Source organism: Pempheris klunzingeri, chromosome 4 (genome assembly GCF_042242105.1).
Source record: "Pempheris klunzingeri isolate RE-2024b chromosome 4, fPemKlu1.hap1, whole genome shotgun sequence".
Classification (NCBI taxonomy): Eukaryota; Metazoa; Chordata; class Actinopteri; order Acropomatiformes; family Pempheridae; genus Pempheris; species Pempheris klunzingeri.
The window spans coordinates 26832650-26847257 of NC_092015.1; the positions used below are offsets into that span (position 1 = coordinate 26832650).

General features: G+C 42.6%; 1 protein-coding gene across 1 annotated transcript; it reads left to right on the top strand.

The window, feature by feature from the left end:
* The first annotated feature begins 437 nt into the window (after nucleotides 1-437).
* LOC139199952 (solute carrier family 25 member 36-A-like) lies at nucleotides 438-14492 on the top strand. Its single transcript, XM_070829160.1, has 7 exons — nucleotides 438-540; nucleotides 2459-2623; nucleotides 6417-6494; nucleotides 8981-9081; nucleotides 10285-10351; nucleotides 10921-11210; nucleotides 11299-14492. Exons 1-7 carry the CDS (start codon nucleotides 500-502, stop codon nucleotides 11490-11492), a joined length of 936 nt encoding a protein of 311 aa, XP_070685261.1. The 5' UTR covers nucleotides 438-499; the 3' UTR covers nucleotides 11493-14492.
* Nucleotides 14493-14608: the final 116 nt, after the last annotated feature.

Genomic DNA, 14608 nt, shown 5'->3' on the forward strand with positions numbered 1-14608 from the left:
CGTGAAAGAGTAGTGACGGGGCGGGTCTACGGGACGCTTCGGCCAATCAGCGCCTCTGTTTTGCGGCTTCCCATTCGACGATAAACTGTGAGCCCTGACCCGCTGGGCGCTCAGAGAGAGGCAGGGCACGTCAACGTGAATGAGGCCGAGTCGGGTCCACAGTCGCTGCTACTCAATACGAGACTGGACTTGCTCACCATTATAAAACATACGCACACAATGGTGAAGTATTATCCCTCTTCAAAAGCAGGAAACGCAGACCCTTCGCTTTGACAACGACCTTTACCACCGGAAACCCGTTAGCTTTGGCAGCTAACCTGAGCTAGCTTTTAGTTAGCTGTTATCCTCGTTTTTCCCCGCAACCAACCTCCACCACAACACAGACGCACTGAGTATCATCTGCTCGCTACGTTGGGGTCGTTTTCACCCCTCTTCCTTCACGTCCGCTCCCGTTATCCCCGTGTGGTGCCCCGTGGACGGTTCCCGAATATGATACACAATGAGTCAAAGAGATACCTTAGTTCATCTGTTTGCAGGAGGGTGAGTAAGGTTATATTCTCATGTCACATCATAGGAAGGAGGTGAGCTAGCTAAGTTAGCTCCACGCTCAGGGCTAACTCTCTGCTAGCCAGTGGAGCTAACTTACACACAGCGGGGTGTTAGTATTGATGTGTTAATGATTCTGGGATTTAGTTTGTGGCACAGCGTTAACACCAAGGTCCGTGTTAGCATCACTGTGTTTGATGTCAGCTAACCAATCTTGTCCCTGCATGTGTACCCGTAGGAGTTGCGCTCAATGTCACAAGTTACAATGACATTTCAATGTGTTAATGACATGGCCGGCTTGTGGGAGCGTGTTCTGTAGATTTGTTGTCTTTACGGCATTTGTGACATTTTATTTCGAAATATAAAGCTGCTAAAGTGTTTTCTGTGTGGCGGCCGTGACGTTACAGCATCAAAACAAACGTGGGCAGGCTGCCATTGAAGGTCGCCAAGACAATAGTGTTCAGAAACCACAGATCAACATGCATGTTGCTCGGATGTGACTGATGCAACATCTAAAATCGAGTCACAGTGGGGTGCAGATCAGTGTTTTGTGCCACAGCTGGGTGATAAATGGACGGATTTTGCCTAATTCTGAACTAAGCGTAGTCTGAAGCTGTTACCCAAAGGCCAAAGTTCCTGTTAGACCGTGCAAACAGCCCCAGATAGCAGGTGAAACAACATGCCTGTATTTTGACAGCTAAAATCAGGTCATCTGTAATCGTTTTGCTCAGGTAACAAGCTGAGACATGAAGTTTATACTAACTTCTCTTGGAGGTGAATGAGCATGTCACTTACAAGTGTTTATTTGTCTTCCAGCATTTCCTACATTATCCTGTGGTTACACTGACAGAGGGAAAGTAAAGTGATCTGTGTGTCTAGATTCATGAGCCTCGACATAAACAGTCCCATTTGATGTAAATGAGATGAAATCCATCTATTCATGTATGCTGACTCAATGCCAATATTTTGCTACTTCTGTGGTTAACCAGTCGGCCTCAGCCAAAACCTGTGTAGGCAGGCTGTTCTATCTCTGCTTTGGTGCCGATTGAAAATGAACCCAGACTAAAGATCGCTCTTGCCTTTGATATCCTCAAGTCTGATCCTGCTCCTACAGTCCAGTCTGGTTCAGTTTTTATATAGTCAATGTAGGTATTGTTTTTGTGTTTATTTATGTTCTCTTATCAGTCTCATTACATTTGTTTCATTGAGCAGGTCAATCAATCAATCAGTCTTTATTTATATAGCGCCAGTTCATAACAGTGTTATCTCAAGACGCTATTACATAAAGAGGTGACTTTCCTGAAGTACCTGTGCTGGTTATGAACTGATGTTCCGCCTATGTGGCACATTGCTTGTATGGGGCACACTTGTTTTTAGATGTTGCCTCATAGTTTTGTAAATTTGTGGATGTGTGTTGTCAAAGTGTGGATTTCGATAAGTAGCACAGCAAAACGGAACCTTAACATCTGTCCAAACAGTGATTTTCAATCAACTGAATGGATCGAATGGTAGCCCCTACTGTCAAGTTTGCTAAAAACAAGTATTTGCAGTTGTTGTGTGATTCCTATTTAGTTAATTCTCGCATGAAAATACTGACATCTGTCAGTTTGGAATGCGATGTGGCACTGAACAGAAGCTCTGTGTTATTCCCTAAGAAACACAAAGCATTCCTGACTGGCTCTCTGTTCCCACACTGCTATTTCTTGTCTACATGCCAGGGATCGTTAGAATTCCCATAGCCACCTCATTGGCTAATTTATCTATGCAAGAAAATGAACACTTGGCACACCTACTACCAACCTGGCTGTTGCAGCCAGTGAAGGATGCTCAGCTTGAGTTGTGTTCTGTAAGATGAGACCGGGGATTGTTTGTTGTGTAACCTCCACTTTTTTCCTCTCTTTTTCTCTGCCAGATGTGGGGGCACAGTCGGAGCCATATTGACTTGTCCACTGGAAGTAGTGAAGACCCGTCTGCAGTCATCCTCTCTCACCCTCTATGTGTCTGAGGTTCAACTCAGTACTGTCAACGGGGCCAGCGTGGCCCGTGTATCCCCGCCAGGCCCCCTGCACTTCCTCAAGTGGGTACCCAACCAGCATTCACTTGTCAGCTATGTTTTCATTTAGTCTAAGTCTTTGTCCTGTGTGAAATGTCCTGGTTTTCATCATATGAATTCAACCTCATCCTGTGGTTTTTAGATGACTATTTTAGTCTCATCTTAGTCAGAGAAAACAAGAGCTATTTCAGTGTAGTTTAAATGAACAAAAACTGTTCATATTTTTTAGTCATCAGATTATATTGAACATTTCAGTCAATCTCGTTGCCAACCAAGTAACCAACACTTTATTTGTCATTTTAGTCACACTTATTTCACATGAGATTTGATCCACAGGTTTGATGTGTGTGTGTTCTAGTGGTCTGATGGTATTCATTTACGGAACACATCCCAATATGGATCATGTTGCATAATTATTTTGAACCAACAGAATTCAACAACTGGCCCAGAGCCCAATAATGCCTTTAAAACTGTTAGAAAACGATGAGAATTAAATGAAGGGAATGAGAATCACCTCGTTTCTTTCTCCCAAGCCTTTCCATTGTTAACCTTAACTTGCAGCTTCCAGGCGTGGTCCTGATAGGGCACACAGTGGAATGGAACTGCTGCATTGAAAAAATAGAAATATTTCAATTAACAAAACTAATGAGAGATTTTGGTAACTTTTTCTCTTTTTAATAAACATTTCAGTCCCTATTGCATGTTGATGTTTTCACTGTTGGTGTTTAACGATGTCTCATCTTAGTCATTGAAAAGAAGGTTTCATTAACAAAAATAACACTGTACTAAATATCATTTATGACTTTTAGAGTGCTGTGACTTACATCTAGTGATGGTATCATTAGGTCTTTACTGATACTGCTACCCCTGCTGATACTCCTCATCAATCCAGTGCCTTATTCACATGCCTAACATGACTGGACTGGACAGGCAATACCACATTTTACTGTGAGGTGTTGGATGTAACTCAGCTGCTTCTCAGTGGAGCATAACAAGAGTTTATGAATTAGAGTGTAGTGGCACCACAGTGAGGTCAAGAGAACAACCATTCAGCTTTAGCTGTTCTTCCACTAAGGTTTAACATCAAAGTACAAATGATGTTGCCCAACAGGAGGCATGCAGCAGGTCACCAGCCAGCGTCCTGTCACCCAGCTGATCTTTGTTTTTAGCCTCGAGGCTAACCGGGCTAACGTTAGTGTCTCTCATGTGTACACAGCATTCAAGTCCGGTCGGGTAACAAACAAGGATTTTAACGGATAAAACCTTGGAGCTCCGTCTCCAGTTAGTCTCCTCCTTTTGCCCATTGTTGCCGGACTGGACTTTAGACACTTTGCACACACAGCAGAGGTTAGCCCTGCTGCATTAGCATCTGAGGCTAAAAATAAAGATCAGCACTCAGACAGAAGTCAATGTATAGCTTAAACAAACATTATTATGTTATCATATAGTCATATTGCCTACCGCTAATGCAGTGCAAGTTGGATTTATTACCGTGGCACACAGTAATAATACACATGGGATATGTGTATGTATATGTGTGTGTGTATATATATGTTATATTATATATTTTTTTAATCTTAGATACTTAAAGAAACCAGTGAGTGACATAAACTAGGCTTAGGTTGGTTTACTTTCTATCAGTCTATGAGCTGTATGAGCCTAAACCAGTTTGATTTTATGCAGAACAACTGAGCCAGCGTGTGTCATCAACAGACATTGTGACATGTTTTTTTTACATTATATAAAAAAATGACACCTCAGTAAAGGTTGGTAGTTAATGGCGATTATTTGAGTTTTAACCAAAATGGTTCCTCCTGCCTGCTCTCCCAGTGAGGCTTTCCTGCAGAGCTGTGGTTCCTTCTTCAGCAGGCACCATGTTGTTGCCTGTTTTGTTTGATCTGGCTGATGTCCACCCTGGCCAAGCACTCCCTGAAACCTAACCCCTCAACTCACACAGAGTACACATCAATCGCTTTAGCCAAGCAGGACATTTTATTACAAATCCAACTATTATTACTTCTTTATCCTGTGAGATTTTCATGCATTTTTAAAAAAAAATCTTCAAGACTCTGAATATCTGATCTGATGGACCTTTTCCTGTTTTATGTCCACTAAAGCAAGTTCTTCTGTGATTAGGGTAGATTGCCAGTTGTGATGTTGAGGGAAATTAGATCCACTCCAAAAGAAACAGATTGGCCTGGTCTTCTCTGAGGAGGTCACGTCCTGGCTGCTCCAAGCCCTTGGAAAAAATGTGTTGGATGGGCGGCACCATTCCACTTCTCAAATTCACTAAGTCACATTTAAATGAGTTGTTGTGGCAGTATAATCCTAAACTAATCAGTTTTGGCATATTTTCAGACTGCTGTTGAATACATTGCTGCAACTAAAGGTCTTTTGTGGCATCATCGCTACATCAAACATCTTGCAGAAAAAAAAGATTTTATATCTTTCTTAAACCTAAAAGTCAAAACGGACTTTGGAGGTGCTCAAACTTGTATAACTCTATGAAAGTAGGCCAAAAAACATGCAGCTTGCAACCAATCACATTACATTGTTGACATGTTGGAGGTATTGGTGATAGGGTGTGGTCAGTGGGGCTGCATAAACATTTCATCTGGCTAGCCAGGGCCTGCACACTGCAGCCATGGAAGCCTACAGTAATGTGGCACACCAGTGTTTACATATGACACATAGCCCAGAAAAAACTTGAGCACATCTGCTTTCTGTATGTTTTACACAAGTACAAAGACCTGAGGAAATGAACGTATGTTATGGTTACAATAAATCTTTTGTAAAGCAGCTCACATGTTCCTGAAGCATTTCCTAATACTTGTGTTTTTGGTTATGCAAGTCTTACAAATGCTTTACCTATTGGCTCTGGCTGTATGTAGTTTTACACACACAGACCTCTTCTGTGTCATTATGTGTACATAGTCTTAATATTAATAACTAAAGCCTTAAACCTTTGTCCCCTGGGCCTGTAGTGCTGAAGGGGTAAACAACTGACTTCTGAGCTTTTTTTCTATTCTTAGGTTCTGACTTGCTTTGAGGCTTTGAATGTAGACCAAAGTTCCTCCTGAAAGTGGAAGGACAGGAAAGGCCACGCAGCCTTTAAAATCTAAGGTTTTGTTCGGTTGGGAGAATGAATTAGACGTCATGGCAAGCTACACATTAAAGTGTAATATTACTTATAGAGAAGTAGAAAAGTTTGATGGTGGTGCTTCAGGGAAAATTCCATCCGTACTGTTAGGCCAGTAAATTAATGATGACTTGTTGATTCTTTTGTTTCTGTTTTAAGAAAGAATAATGAGAGTAAGAACATTTCTTTTATTTTGTATTTTGAGAATAAATGATGTAAATGTGGAAAATTAAGTGGAACTTCCAGCATTAATGCCAGGCATAAGAAAAAGGAAGAGAGAGGGGGAAGATTTTATTTTTATTTTGCACACAAAAATAAAGTCACAGTGTTGAGAATGACATTGAAATGTTCACCACTTCAACTGTACTCCTAACAGTTTGAGTTTATTCTTGAAATGCAAAGTAAAAAATGCACAGCGAGCATTCCTGAGGTCTAACAAACATGATGGATGCATTTTCTCTCAGTAAAGCGTTTGCAAAGACAGTTTTCTTTTAAAGCTTGAAAGCTGAATTGTTTGATTGTTTTGAATTTCAACCACCAGCCAATTAATTTAAACTACCAGAAACTGGCCAGCACCGGCACAAACTCTGTGTATTCACCAGTGATAAGTGATACCTTAAAGCACGCATGTGACCTCGACGGTAGAGGTTTAACATACATTTTTTCTGTGTTTTTCAGGTTGATATTGGAGAAAGAAGGACCTCGCTCTCTCTTCAGGGGTTTGGGGCCAAACTTGGTGGGCGTAGCACCTTCCAGGTAAGCTGTCACTCACAATTGTCTCACCATCACCATGTTTACGTTGACCTTTTCAGTATGACCTGAAAGCCTATGAATATGAAGCTATTAGTGCTTTCCTCGAATGAAGAGATCCTCCGCTAAGTAACAGTAAAAGGAGCTCTCTGCCTAATTTAATATTTGATGAAATTGTAAATCAAGTCAATCATCCCCCCCCTGCAGATGAGTATAGTGATGCAGAAGAACTTCTTCTCGTGTGTAAATGAGGCTGAAACTGAAAATGAGAAGGAGAACAATTGATTAATCAATGAACAGAAAATTGATTTTAGCATTTTTTTCATAATTGGTTATTTGTGTTAGACATCTCCTAATTCCAGTTTATGTATGTTGGGCTTTATTGGCCAAACAATTAGTCAATTAATGGAGAAAATGCATTTCTGAACATTATGTGGATGCTAGAGATGTTGTTGTTTTCCAATGAAAAACAGTAAGAAAAACATGAAGACTCGTGGCTGATTCTCCATCTGAAAAGACTGAATGTGTACAACCTTGGCAGCAGTCCTGTTATTACACTCATTACACTCCCGAAAACCAAATAGTTTGACAGATAACACATGGGAAAAGGTCAAACTGTTCCATTAAGACTCAGCCGGTCAGGATCAACTTTATATTCTCAGTCTTGGCTTTCATCAGCCTAAACAGGACTTCTGTCACCGTTGCATAGCTGTGCTTTGAACTGAATGCCAGCGTTATGTCAACATGTTTGCTAACTATTTGAATTTGACATGTAATGTTTAGCAGGAAAGCAGACAGTTAATCCACTGGTTGGGTTTCACAGCAGACATTTTAATATGTCATAGCAGGAAAAGCACAGGGCTAATCAGTAATGGAAACGATGGCTGTGCTCCTTTTACGGGGTGCCAAGTCATGGAATTAAGAAGAGTGTATTCCAGACGGGCAAAGTCAAGTTTGCCTGTCTGGTCAATTATTTGGGCAAGTCGTGTAAAATCAGGGGTTTTGTGTGTCTTTATTTAAATAGATAAAATAGGTTTGTTTCCAGTTTTCATACTTATTCTGCTTGGTTATGGTTACATTTTAGTGCCAGCTTCTCTTTCTCTGAGACAACTGAGACAATGTCAGGAAACATGCCAACAAAAAACAAAACAACAAGTGTACATTTCAGGAGCTTTGGTTACAAAAAAAGTTACAAGGACAGGGTGTCACAAGTAGACACAAGTTTGTTTAAAGTGATTGGTTTTGGCCTGGCTGTATTGTGCTGTCTGACTAAACTGGCTGACTGTGGGACACTTGAAGGATCTCAACGAATGTGATTTACGTTTGGGAGCAACGTTATTCTAGGCACCATTTTTAAATGGTGCTTTAATATCAATTGTTCTTGCTCAATAGTAGCTGATTCATTCATTTGATGTGCACACCGTGTTAGTTCTGGACACATGGACTATTTTTCAGTGAAACATGGCTGTGATGAGCAGTGACACCACACGGCTCCTGGAGGTGACAGAGAAGTGTTTGGTTGGGTCATTTTTGATGAAAAAATGCCAACACTTTTATATTTTCGGGTTATCAAATATGACGATTTGCTGCTTTTCTTCATCTTACATTATACTGAGTTTATTATTTTTGTGTTTGCAAATGTTACTTGGACAAAACAAGACCATTGATGAAATCACTTTAGGCGCTAGGACATTTGAACACGCTATCATTCATCTTCATGCTCTGGAACACGCCATCAACAGCAACATTTCAAAACAGCATTTGGTGTTGCCTTAATAAATAACTGTTCCTGACTGCGGTCAGGCAATAACATAACAGGCACGATCATTAACTACCCCTCAGCTGTAATGATAGGAGGCAGAGGGGCGGCTAATGACAGTGGGCAGTGGCTAATGCTGCAGCTGGCAGCTACCAGTGCTAAGCACCTGTAGAGTGTTTTGTTAGCATCTCACATGAATGGATGTTGATGCAGCAGGCGGTGGAGGTGAAAGCCTCCTGAGCTGTGATGCACATTTTAAGGTGAATGCACACACAAACAGTTTTTGATGGGCTTCAAGCATCATTAACAGCCGGACAAAGCACATTAGATAAATGTTTGTACAAACGAATGCACCGCAGAAGGAAAAAAACACGTGGAAGATACACTTGTATGTGTAAACATGATCATTACGACCTTTGTTTTTAGTAGAAATGAATGAAGACGTGTGCTTTTTGCACTGAATAGCCTCTTTGTCCAATTAGGCTGATTTGCTGAGAGTGTTGGTTCTGCTCTCGGCTTTACACTCAATGAATTTTTAAAGCTCATTAGGCTGAATCTTGACATGGGGACAGTTTTACTTGTTAATGTTGTGTAATTAATAAGCTACATCGCAACTGGGGGCACATGTTTAGCTCTGACTAATTATCTTTACTCCAAAATATGGCGTAAATAACTTGTTCAGCCTTGTACAGGCGTGACATATACTGACCTTTCTGTCTTTTCCTTCCAACAGAGCAATCTACTTCGCTGCTTACTCCACTGCCAAAGAGAAACTGAACGGGGTGCTGGAACCTGACTCCACGCAGGTACACATGGTGTCGGCAGGAATGGCAGGTAACTATACATGCGAGGTAACAGTTGGAAAGTGCTTTTTCATATACTGTAACCCAGCGAAGATTTCCAGCATGCTTGTCACAAATGTAGAAAAGAAAATGATGTCAGCTTTTGCTATTAAATTGATCACTCTGTAGAGAGAAAAGTAGAATATATACACATACATATATGTATATGAATATATGCATGTATATGTATGTCAAGGGTAGGTTATCTGCTCTTGTGTCCAGCCTGGAATGCAGAACCATCACAATGTGGGTCAGTCAGTCAGCTCCAGCAACAGCGTGTGCAACTGTGTGTATTTGTAGTTCACCGTGGCTCCACTTTTAGCACGCCGTGACTCAGGGCTCTCAACAGCCCAGTCAAGGTTAACACTTGTCAGTGCGTATTCTGCAGACTGATATTTGACTGAGCTGAACGGACAGGTGATGAGGCGATCATTTCCTCGTCAGTGCAGTGATACATGATGCATACGGCAGAGGCTAGACAATGGATGGATTTATTTCCACAGCTGTACCTCAAAAACAAAAAACTTTTTTTTTTTCTTTTTTGAATTAACAAGACCTCAGCTCTGTTCTTCCATGTCCCCTCTGCTGTCCTGGTGTTGGATGATCATTTCACATGAGGTCAGGATGTGGTGGCTTACATCCTGTGGAATAATGTGTGAATGGGAAGTCAAATGGTTGCATGCTGGCCTTTTGCTACACACAAGCCTGTGTCTGTTTTAGGCTTTAACTCTACCGTAGCTCTCCTCTCGCAAGGGCATGAGACCCCCGCACCACCAGGGGTCTCTAGCTGCATCTGTGAGGAGTTACTTGGGTCTGCGTGAGTACTCAACACAGATTTATGCTTCTTTTTATATCTGCTTCTTCCTTCTCCCTCTGCCTTTCTGTCCTCTAGGTCATTGGATAAGAAGCAGCTGCTTACACGACATTCAATTTTTATGGCATTCAGTTGCTTCCCTATTAGCACACATACAGTAGGATAGTCTGTAGAAGAAGGGCTAGCTTTCTCTCGCTAAGCTGCCTTTGTGACTAGACATTTCATTTCATTTCATTAAAAGAACACTTTGACAGTTTTAACTTTACCAACATGAATACATGTTACTCAGTGTTAGTTTGTGGACAGTTTGTACCGCTGGCAGCTTGACAATAGTGTTTTTAGATTTTGAACACGATGTAATCCTGTTGGTTTGTCTTACAGGTTTTACAGCCATCACAGCAACCAATCCAATATGGCTCATAAAGACCCGTCTACAGCTGGATGCTCGGTAAATATGACCGTGTCACCACAGTGTGAGCTTTCCAAGTTGCCAAGAGTTGTAGTTGTAATGTAATATCACATGTCCTTTGACTTGCTTTGCATTAATTCAAACACTCATAGGGAGTCATTTTGTGGCTTTAAGGGGACACTCGTTAGTTTTATTCCCCAATTCTCCTTTATATTAAATGCGTCTGCCCTGTCCCACAGCATGATCACTGACACATGGGGGCTTTAAACAACAGGTTCCTGTTGTTCCACACTGACTCCCTGATTTCTAAACCGCAGCCTTGTTCTTACAAGTTTTTGAGTTTGAAATACTGCAATGGCTCCAACAATGACATTTTGGAACCAAAAATTTGTAAAAAAAAAAGAAATAGTGTACTGAAGTTGTCCTTTAACGTGAAGGCTGCTTGTAACTCACATGGACATGGATTCATGAATTGATTGTAGATTATCATGCGTGCAGGCCATGCTCCTCTTATGTGTCCTTGTTTTTCCCTGCACCATGTCATGCACGCTTAAACAGAAACAGCATCATGACTTTCAGAAACGCATATTCCTCCCATCTTTCCTCAGCAATCGAGGTGAGCGAAGGATGAGTGCGTTTGAGTGCGTGCGGCGGGTGTATCAGGCGGACGGCCTGCGAGGCTTCTACAGGGGTATGTCGGCATCCTACGCCGGTATCTCAGAGACTGTGATCCACTTTGTGATCTATGAAAATATCAAACGGCGACTCTCGGAGGCCAAGGCACCGCAGAACATGGACGAGGAAGAGGAGACGTCCAAAGACGCTTCAGACTTTGTGGGGATGATGCTTGCTGCCGCCACCTCCAAGACTTGTGCCACATCTATCGCTTATCCTCATGGTGAGGTTCTCCGATTGTCTGTTAGCTGGTGCGTGCTGACGCGTTGGTTCTTCTCCGTTAACCCTTCCCTGTCTCCTTGGCTTTGCAGAAGTGATCCGCACCAGGCTACGTGAGGAGGGCACCAAGTATAACTCCTTCTTCCAGACTCTAAGAACAGTGCCCAAAGAGGAGGGCTACCGCGCCTTGTACCGCGGCCTCACCACCCACCTGGTACGACAGATCCCCAACACCGCCATCATGATGTGCACCTATGAGCTGGTGGTCTACCTCCTGAATGGTTAAAGTCACCCTCCCCCGCCACCACCGCTTAGACAGTATATGTAACCCTGCCCCTGTTCAGAGACGGAGGAGAGAGAACGAGAGCAACTGCACACCAGCCAGCACAGCAACCTGCTCGCCAGAGGAGGACAGAGACGGCACCATGACCTTTGTCCCAGTGACACGAGAGGGTGTTAAAAATACGCTGGCAGTTCTGCTTTATAACCAAAGGGTCTGGCACATCGAGGAGGATCAAAACGTTCCTCGCATTGGTTTAGTAAAGAAACGGTTGCCCTATTTTACTTTTAATTCCATCCTTTTCTCCCCTGGGTCACATATGGGTCGTATAAGAACCTGAGATACAGTATACTCTGCTTCTAACAATACTAATAATGAAAGAAGTACAGTAATTCCAATCCTTACTACCTAGTGGTTAGAGGACCCCCTCCAGCAGTAGGCTCTGCTGTCTACCTGACCATCAGATTTTAATTATTTCATTAGAATCATGCAGTGTCCTCTGCGTCTCTCAGAGTGCCAGTAGAGGAGCAGGGCTTGCGGCGAGCCGAGGTGTCCGACGAGGGCTGTCGAGTTAGTGAGAAGAAGAAGTGGTAGAGGCCCGTTGAGGGAGGATGGAGAGAGGGAGGGAGGCGAATGGGAGACGTGCCTTGTGTGAAAATGTGATGTAGATGAAGATGCGCGATGGCTCCACGACTGACCTGTCACAACAAAGGGTGTGGAAATGTAGAGTCGTACACTGGTACCGTGTGATTACAGGCAGCCCTTAGTGAACCTTTTACATATCGTGAACAGAGACACACTCACCTAAAGGAGCAGGACGTGATATCCTCAGAATGCAGGGTGCATTTCAAGCTCTTTACACTAAATACCTACATGATATCTGCTAGCTTATTACAAGTGAAGTCTACATAACGACCTCTAAAGCTGTTTGTGTTTGTGTCAACCATGTGTGGAAGAACAGTAATCACTAAGGTTAGATGGAGGGTTAAAAGTCCCCGAACTAAAACAGAACATGGTCCTTTATTCTAACTACTGGAATGTAAATAAGCAGGAGTCACTTAAGGCAAAGAAGTAAAACACTGACCTATGTTGTGAATTGAAAATAAATATGATTAACAAATCTTAACAAATTGTAATATTGATAGATATTTAAAATACCTACATAACGTGATTGTGTTGCATTTGTCTGCCCAGTTATGGCAAACTGCCAACATTTAGTGCATTTTCTTTAGTGGAGAGGCCTGTTGGTTCAAACAGTGGCGTTCTTCTGGCACTTTTCAGTGTTTTCTAGAATCCTCATCTCATTTAGTTTTGTTTTTTTTCCTTCGTTGGAGAATCCAGGCTAGTTTTACAGGCGAGGACAATCCTCTTGAGTTTACTCTGGAAATGTGTACAGTTTAGCCAGTGAGTGGAGGAAGTGGCCGCGAAATATGCTCTCAATAAGTGCACATTAATTCAGTGCTGACCAGCATAACCCAAAACAAGAAGAAAAGGTCACTTTGTTGATTTCCTCCCACGGTTGTTGTTGAAGAAAGCAAAATAACTGCATTTCAACCAGTTTGAAAAAAAAAAAAAAAGAACCAGCTTTTTAGTTTCAGTGTTTCCTGTACTCTGGATGTCTCCTTGTCCTGAATGGAAAGGTACTCGCTCTCTGCTTTGGATACATTTGTTTTGGGGTTTTTGTTTGTGCTTTTCACGTCATGTTTCACAGTACAAAAGACAAAAACAGTGTTTTGATGTCACTTCATGTATCTTAGTAACCATAGAGGTAACTTTTCCCTCTGTTATCACCTGACACAAGAACCTAGCCTGTTGATCAGAGTGTGTTTCCACCCCAACCGGCAGACTTAAAGGGCAGCGCTTAGCCCTCGACGCTGACACAAATTAGCCCCTGACAGCGCGAGCTGTTGCTGTTGTCCTGCAGTGCATTTGAGCTCACGCTGATAACTTATCCAAACACACACTTCACTGCTTACTAGGTCATAGCGTGCCCGACTGACTCCTGTGGAAGGGAACGGCGGCAATATGCAGCTCAACTATGCTCGCTGTCTCGGTGCCATTGTTCTCGAGGTCGCACAGGCGGCCTCGGTGTGGCGCTCCTGTGCAGCCTCGGATGCTTTTCTCCACTGGAATTATTGACACAATCCTCAATGTGAACATGTTTTCAGTTTTACAGCACACGTGAAGGATGCGTTAGCTTAGCCTCATTGTATAAATCTTTCCCAAGATGCATTAACGCTCACCTACCATCAACACACACCACTGAGGCCGGAGAGAGTCCGTGAGGGACCTCTGTTGCTGCTAGTAGTGATTGGACGTGTGTGTAACATGGTGCTGGCTACACTCCCATGGGTCAATGCAGGTAGTGTGAGTTGATTGTACTAATCTGATTAAAGGCTCAGTTCACCCAAATTCACAAGTATTTTTTTATTTGGATGAAGTGACCCTTTAACTGCATGGTGGTATGCATCTCTTTCACTTGTATCATGTGATACATGGTTCCCTGCTTCCCACGGTTATTCTTTTGCACCCACGTATTTGAAATGTGTGCCAGTAATATATGTGTGTGTGTGCGTGCGTGTGTGCGTGTGTGCGTGTGTGCGTGTGTGCGTGTGTGTGTGTGTGTGTGTGTGTGTGTGTGTGTGTGTGTGTGTGTGTGTGTGTGTGTGTGTGTGTGTGTGTGTGTGTGCGTGCGTGCGTGCGTGCGTGCGTGCGTGCGTGCGTGCGTGCGTGCGTGCGTGCGCATGCTTAAATGACAGTCGTGTGTCATTCATTGTGCCCCGTGTCAGAGAGACCATTCATGTAGGAGTACGTATACACTCAGAAGAATAGCTGCAAACAGTGTTGTTTTTATCTTTTCAATAAATTGTTGCCTTTTCCTGACGCCCTTTTGTTTTTTTTCCATGTTGTCATTGAGGAGCCTGCTGTGAGCGCGGCTCCGTCTATGCATTCTCTCATACCTGTTTTTGTAAAACAAAAGCCAATAAAATGGAAAGAGTGCAAGTATACTTGTCAGGAAATCTTCCTTTGTGCTCTGTTACTGGCTGCTTCAAAACAGCAAAATTCTGTCATGGCTCATTTTCTCTCGTTTCTTTCTCACAGAACTCAAATATCTTCAGCTG